This window comes from Antrostomus carolinensis, unplaced genomic scaffold, assembly GCF_000700745.2.
Source record: "Antrostomus carolinensis isolate BGI_N321 unplaced genomic scaffold, ASM70074v2 scaffold48175, whole genome shotgun sequence".
In the NCBI taxonomy this organism is placed as follows: Eukaryota; Metazoa; Chordata; class Aves; order Caprimulgiformes; family Caprimulgidae; genus Antrostomus; species Antrostomus carolinensis.
Genome location: NW_010317953.1, coordinates 1 through 7,614, shown reverse-complemented (window position 1 = coordinate 7,614; position 7,614 = coordinate 1). Strand labels below are relative to the sequence as shown.

Here is a 7,614-nt window from a genome sequence, read left to right as displayed (position 1 = left end):
GCTCATCAGCCTGGAAGACATAAATGGGTTATTAGTCTTGCAGACTACCAAGACCACACACAAAATCAACAGGAGTATTTTAAAGACAAAGGCATATATTGTCACGAGAGTTCTTTGAGAATGCCACTGTCACTTCAACTTTCAGATATAACTTAGCTTAATTAAGATTAGATTTAGATTGATCTTGAGGTTTAATGTTTAGATTCAGATTGTCTCTGCAAATCAGAGGCAACTGAGAGATCAAAAGCAGCTAGTCTGTTTACTCAGATCAGCTATCATTGTTTGTCACTTCCTTTCTTAACATGTAGCAAAAAATTTAGAGCATAAGCCAACTCATAAATGTGTTCCCTTGTAGAAATGAAGAATGCATACTTAACACAAAGCACCAAGGCAAGGGGAAAAAAATTTCACTGGCCTTCTTATTATGAATACTTAGTAGCCACAGGGGTTTGTCAAAACGTAACAGGGGGAAGGTTTGAACGTACACTGGAGACATTAGCAAGACAGAAGCAATAAGAAAATAAAGAAACATAGATTTAAGATGTAATTTAAGGTGTGGTAAGCTTCCAACTGACCTCTGATAGTCTAGGGCTGATGTCAAACAAAGAGCAGCCTGCAATACTTTGCTATTAACTATAGTTTGACTCCCCATCGCATCCTCCACAACATTTGCAACTCCCAGGATTCCTCCCCTCCTCTGCTGAGATTGACAAGCAGCACACTGAAGTGAGTGCCTACTACTTACAATATGTGGAATGACAAAACTAACACACCCAGACCTCATCTGCACTCGGTGGTGCGTCAGTAGACAGTTATGAAGTTGGTAGGCAAGTACAAGATGCGTCAAAAGACTTGTAGTTCACTGTGTCAATACAAAATTCCCATAAATACTTACAGAGATACGAGAGCCAGCTCTTGCCCTTGCTACAGTCTCTTTTTCTTTCTCTGACACTCGCCTCTGTATTGCCTGGAAGTTATTTAAGGCCGCGGAGAAGTCATTCATTAAACGTTCTTTCTGAAGCCTCTGTTGGCGCTAGAGAATTGAAACAAAAACAAGTGTTCAGACATTCCCATTCATGATAATGTAACTGTCAGACTCTCTAAAGATCATCATCATCATCACAACAACACTGAATGCTGGCATTCAAGTAAGCTTTTGGTTCCAGCATTCTGGGACACTGGAGAGAAAAAAAGCCCACCACATTTGAATTCATTTTACCAAATGCTCTACACCATGCCTACTGCAGAACAGTTTTGTGCAATAAGGTTCTCTAATTTCAGTCTAGCTTTAAGGTGAAAGTAGAGAGGTCTTCTACACCATTATTTTTATTCAAATCCCATTCCAGTAATCTACTACATTTAATTACATACCTCTTAGATACCTACAATGCCTTTACCCTCCATTCCTCTACTTAGCCAACCTGGTAGTACTTAACTTTCTCTTGTTCTGATAAGACAGCCCCTGTAACTTTCTTACAAATACAGAAAGCCCCACATTTCCAGAACTGGCGACATCATCATTTACCCCAGTTTCAGAAGCTGTCTCTTCCAGCCATGCCATACAGCAAGCCTGCTGTTATTTGATCAGAGAATACTCTTAGTCCTGATAACAATTCCAGTTTATCTTTTCTGCAAATACATTAGTTGTAATATTCCTTTTCATCCTCATTTTACAGTATCATTTTTAGCCTCCACAGAACATCTCCTTGAAGTGCTGTGACATCCCAGATATGGGAAACAAGAAGTTATGAAAAAGCTTGTCCCAAGGACATTTGATATTATGGCCAGTTCTTATGTTTTCCATTAAAAAGATTCCCAACAGCCATCTCAAATTGCAGGCTTTCCAGTATTGTAAACCTTCAACGAGTTTGTATCAATTCAACACCCATTTAAAGGAAATAAAGGTTTTCAATTCTTTTTTTCTATAATAAGCCACTATAGCAGCCTCACAACACACTGCAGCTTCCATCTGAAAGCAAGAACCCTTCTACCAGAGGAGATCCTCAGCACATTGGTGCCAGCTCCTGCAGGTTTTGACTGGACTGCTCCAACAGGCTTCACTAGGCTGCAAAAGTCACCACTGCATTCAGTGAGACACATATGACAGGATTTTGCTCCCCCCAAAAATATTTGCTGTACGAAAGGTAAAACGTGGCCACGCTTACAACTGGCATATAAACCTTTAAATACAGAATTAGACTAAGACAACATCTGCTGACCCATATCCACAGCAGTATCACAAAAGCAGATATGTCAGTATTGTGGTAGTGATTTGAAGGAGAGCAAGAAAATGTCAACAGCAGGGGACAGTCCCTTCCCTTTCCCATAGGGAGAGGGAAATCAAAGGACTATTTGGCAAGAAAGAAAGTCATAGTCATTGCCTCACTATACTCTGCTTTATTAAAATATGAGCAAGGTGAGTCAGCTTTTTCCCCTGCTGCCAATAAATCACATACAAGGGAAAGCTTTTTGGCATGATCACATTTCCTATTGACATGCAGTTTGCTATGAGTTCTTATACTCAAACACTGCCTTGTATCACCAGGCACTTTGTAAACAGTATTATTTTTCAGAAGTTTACTCAGAAAAACAGAATTGCATACTCAGCTCTACCGAAACATTTAGGGCTTCTTATTCTCATTGAGTAAGTTTTATACCTATTTGCCCCTGGGAAACATTGCTTCCCCAGTGTCACATAAGGAGCCAGGATGTAGCCAGTTTAATGTGTTTCCCTACTTCAACAACATTCTTCATTGCAAAACACTCCTCCTGTCTCCTCAGCTGTGCCAATTCAAGCTTTGCGAGGTTGTGCTCTAAGCTGTTTTATGAAATGACTAATTTAAAAATACATCCAAACAAATTCTCTGTGCCTACCTGTTCAGAAGCAGACAGAGGAAGTGGTAGAGACCCCAGCTCCTTTAGATATTCATTGGTCTCTTTGGCAAGGCGGTTTGCAGAATGCTGTAGCTGTTGTCTGAAATGAAAATCCCAAAGCAGTTACACATGCTTCTACCTAAAAAGCAGTTTCTGAGCATTTCTGTTTCCAAAATAATGACCAAGTATGGGTTCTGAGATCACACATCTTTATGGTGATATTTTTTTTTTCACCCTAAAGGAAAAGATGTACTTTTAGCTTTTATTATCAACTTGACTCTGGACTACATTTTAAAAAAGATTTGGAGAAGTTCTGTGCTCCATGTTAATTAGTCAAATTCAGCAGTTTTAAAAAAGATATTTCTCTCCAATGGCATACGAGAGCAAAATTGAAGAGAGAAACAGCTTTATTCAGTGAACATAATCACTCTTTTAGGGTGAATTCCTTGTGGTACCAATTGGTAACTTACTGCTCGCTTGACAACCACCAAATCCAGTGGTTAAATGTACATTTGATAAAAGTACAGAGACTTGGAGATATTAATTTCTTCCATTTTTGTGAAAATTAATGGTCAGAGACAGGAATGATCCATCTTCTACTTTGGGAAATGCAAGGCTTTTCCTTGAGCCTTTATGTTTTCCAGCAACATTGCAATTCAAAGCTATTGTTGCAAAGGATCTAGTGCAGTAGCACTTTCATTAGTACCACAATACAGAAAGACATTAGTTACATTGAAATTAATGTAAAGACATCATCTTGTACATCAAAGATGCAGTTTATTAGAAAGAATGCTAGTGCTACACAGAGAAAAGAGCCACAAGTTTTATTCTGCAGCACAAGAACTAATACTGTAAACCAGGAAGACACAAAATACTAAAACAAGAAACATTTTTTTTGGCATTCAGTGGATACAAGATGCTCAAGTGAAAGTCAGAGATTCAAGGTACAGTCACATGAACAGATAATGGAAGAACTTACTTTCAAGTTTTCTTTTATGACTCCAGAAAATAGTCTTCTCCTAACTTGCTATTTATGCTTTACAAGTTTGTAAAAGATGCACAGACTCCCTGCTCAGTCTCTCTAGGAGTCAGTTTGGACTACGCTTGTTTAAATGTCTTCTATATTGTTAAATGTCTTCTAATGACTCTTGTTTAAATGTCTTCTATATTGTTCCCTGCTGGCATATTATTCTTCTGAAATTACATGTGACATTTTGGCTGCGATATAGGACTGCTAATCATTCTAGTGCCTAAATCTATCTGTACTACAACCTCCATTTTCACCAGTTATGGGTCTTCCTTGCTGTTCTTCCTTATTGCTGTTATGTGAGGACCAGGTACCTAGCATGACATTCATTTATTTTAAACCACAAGTGAAGCTACTATGGCTACTCCTCAGAGTACAGCTAATGCATGGCTGATGTACTACTACCCTTTTAAAATAAACTGTACCATTTCTAACCATTCAGATCCAGCAGTTTTCAATGGCTTCTCCAGAGTCCTGCAGAAATACCTTAATTTGTCCAGTAAGTTACATAACACAGCTAGTCATTTTTGGTTTGCAGGACTGCATTAAATTTATCTAACAAAGCACCTCCCCAAAGCAAGTAACCCAGTTCCTCCAAGAATACAGACAGAAATGAACGAGAACCTATACACGTTAGCTCATTCAATACTTACAAGTTCTCCTGAAGCTTGCTGGAATCCTGCTTGGTTCCCAGCTGGCTCATCAAATTCTTTATTTGAGCAGCTGAAGATAAAGAGATCACAAGACAAGTCAGTAAGACCAGTTCTAATGTATTTTATTCCTTCTCGAACATATTCCTCTAGCTTTCCCCAAAAGATTTTTCTCGATGTTTGACTTAAGGTGGTAAGACAACACTTATATTCTTTGCTTTCAATGCAAAGTGTATTTTAAATTTCCCCATTTAGACATGATTCAGACTAACAGACTAACTTTCAGATAAGAAAGTGATAGTGAGGCATACATACCCCGAAGACAAGTCTGTAGAGCTAAAAGCTCATGCACTCCTCTTCCTCAACCTTTTTAGACAAACTAACACAGCTGGCTGTTTCTACCAGCCTTGCTGTTTCTGTATTTTAGGCTATCACTGCTGCAGAACAACTGTACTATGCTGTGTTGCCACTTTTACACATTCTAATGTTACTTAAATTATTAGTGCTCTGTTAAAAAGAAAAAAAAAAAGCCAAGGGTTGCTATCAGTTAAAAAAAAATAAAAATCTGAACTTTTTCTACTCATGATAGACCCAAACCTTTCACAATACTGGCACAAACAATCTTTCAGGAACAGCAGATAGCAATGATGCACTTCATGGTGAACTTGCACCAATCTGAAATCATGATGTAGCAAGAAGAGATGCTAGCCCTCTTTCTTCCCCATCTCCTATTGTTTTCCATTATTTTCCTTATGTAGGCACTAGTGATGATGCAACCACACAATTAATCACATCAAACCGTAACCTACCTGAAAAGCAATTACCACCTTCTCCCCTTAGAAGATTTTTTTTTTTGACAAATCAACAAGCTGATCCACTTTATTCTGCAGCTGCACAATTTTTAACATCACCAAAGATGCTGGGCACACCACTTACGACAGCAGTACAGTGTTTGATTGGCTACAATTGATTGTGTGCTATCCCACTAAACATGGAGAGAGGCAAGAGCAAGGAGGAGCAACTTAGAGTTCTACAGGCACCTGTAAGGAGTTTAAATACCCAGTAAGTTCAACAAGAGCTACTTCCAATTCAGGGGCATCCTACTGGTGTAATTTCTGCTTTCAGCCTGGAAGGAGCCACTTCAGTTGATTAAATGTGTTGCTGAAGGAACATCAGATTCCTACAAAGGCCACTTCTTTTAAAGTGATGTCCAATGGCTTCTAACAGTGGCAGCTCAGCTCAGGCTGCGATGTGATTTAATCAGTAATTAGGCAAGTACTCTTGCTTTTGCATCCAGTTCAAGTATTGTCCCTGAGAATCCGAGACTTCTACTAGCTCACACAGCCAGGAGTTGTTTAGCAACTCCTTATACACTGAGCTGAACATGGCTTCTAGCAAGCAAGACTGCACATATTTCACAGCTCTGTCAGCCACAGGAAGGTCAGAAAAGTTCACAGTCAAGTTAAACTGACAAACAGCACAAGGACCACGCATGCAGATTCCCAGGACTTTGCAAATGGCATTTGTGCTGTGCTGCCCAGATACTCTGCGATGCATTTTTTTCTCCACTGGGGAAGATTCTTACACCAACTCCTTTCCACACCAGGTGATGTGCTTTTTGTCCTGGTCTGAGCCAGGTTCAGCTGTTTGCTATGCTCAGTTTATTTCAGCCAACAGCAATGCACTGAGTCTCCACAAAATGAAAGCAAAGCATCTGGGAGGACAAAGGAAGTGGCTGGAGCTCTTTACCTTTATTCTTTGGATAGCAGGTACACACATTAACACAGAGAGCCCCCTCAGTCAATAGCTTTCAGTCTCCAAACCCTGTCAATTTTAGGCTGTAAAGCCTTCCACATACTGGCCATTTTACTCATAAGATAACTTAAAACATTTCCATTTCTGCTCTAGATGCCTAGGTAATGTAACAAGTCTTGCAAGCAACAGTTTTGCCAGCTTAGGTCACCAGTTTCCTTACGTTTTGTGTGAAATGCTAACTCAGTAGAGTTACCCAAAAAGAGTGAATAACAGTCAGCTGCATTCACTGCTTGCTGTTTTCCCTATGGGGAATCAAAGAAGAAATGAGGGCAGGCTTAAGGCTTCAATAACTCAGCTCCTCCTGGGCTTGAATGGAAAGCTTTTATAAAATGTGTAATAAAGTTAATCACCATAATGTTAAGTCAGATGTTCTGTGTGTTCCCACCCACTTGATAAAAACCACGAGGCTATTTGTTTCACGTGAGATCAGCAGCGTGCCGAGATAGGATGGCTGCTGGTCACGAGAGAGGGGAAGGTTGTCCTATGAGAAAGAGAAGCTGAACTACTTGGAACTACCTGGAAGGGTAAGCTCCCAGTGAAAAACTCCAGACATCTACTCGTATTAATTGGTGAACTTAGAAGCAATTCAACTGGCAACCACGCCTATACCAAAAGGAAATGAATGTGACTGAGCAAAAGCAAAGCAGTTTCAGGAATATTAATAGCTTAGTATAATTGAACTGGAGAAGTCACCAACTTTCAGAGGAACTTACATGTTCAACTGATCTTGCCCCTAAAAAATTGCTGCGGTATGTGGACAAATAATGTCTTTTTTAGCAAAGGCAGTATCCTTAGGAAGGGTTTATTTCAAAGACTCTTTTGGAAGTGACTCATTTAGTAAGCAGTATTTCAGCGATCAATATTAGGACTTTAATGATCAGCTTATAATACCGATAACTTTCTCTAACAACAACCATATGACCAAGAAACTGCAACTGTTATTTAGTTAAACCATAACCCGCTCGGCAGCCAAACGCTTCCCTGGGGAACTCTGCCAGCAGATTTAAGAGGAAATGGGTAAGTTACCATCAGCCTCAGAACCCCCTGCGGCAGCAGCTGCCCCCAGACGCCCCGCGCAAGGCAGAGTGACAACCTTTGGGTCCCTGCGCCCACTGAAGCGCCTCAAGGCGAGGGGGAAGCCAGGCTCTGGCCAGGGGCAAGGGAGGGTTTCCGTTCCGCAGAGGGAAGCACAGCTCGGTAAAGATGAGACAAACATCGCACCCAAAGCGACCGGGCGCGCTCGGCCCA

The 7,614-nt window shown here is 40.3% G+C and overlaps 1 protein-coding gene across 1 annotated transcript in view; it reads right to left on the bottom strand.

The window, feature by feature from the left end:
* The window catches only part of LOC104525557 (syntaxin-12), a 12,580-nt gene extending 4,998 nt beyond the window's left edge, over positions 1-7,582 (bottom strand). The window contains exons 1-4 of the mRNA XM_010168745.2: positions 7,393-7,582; positions 4,555-4,666; positions 2,875-2,974; positions 896-1,033 (exon numbers count right to left, since the gene is read on the bottom strand). Of these exons, the coding sequence (XP_010167047.2) occupies positions 896-1,033; positions 2,875-2,974; positions 4,555-4,666; positions 7,393-7,582 (540 nt within the window). The remainder of the gene's footprint in view (positions 1-895; positions 1,034-2,874; positions 2,975-4,554; positions 4,667-7,392) is intronic.
* Positions 7,583-7,614: the final 32 nt, after the last annotated feature.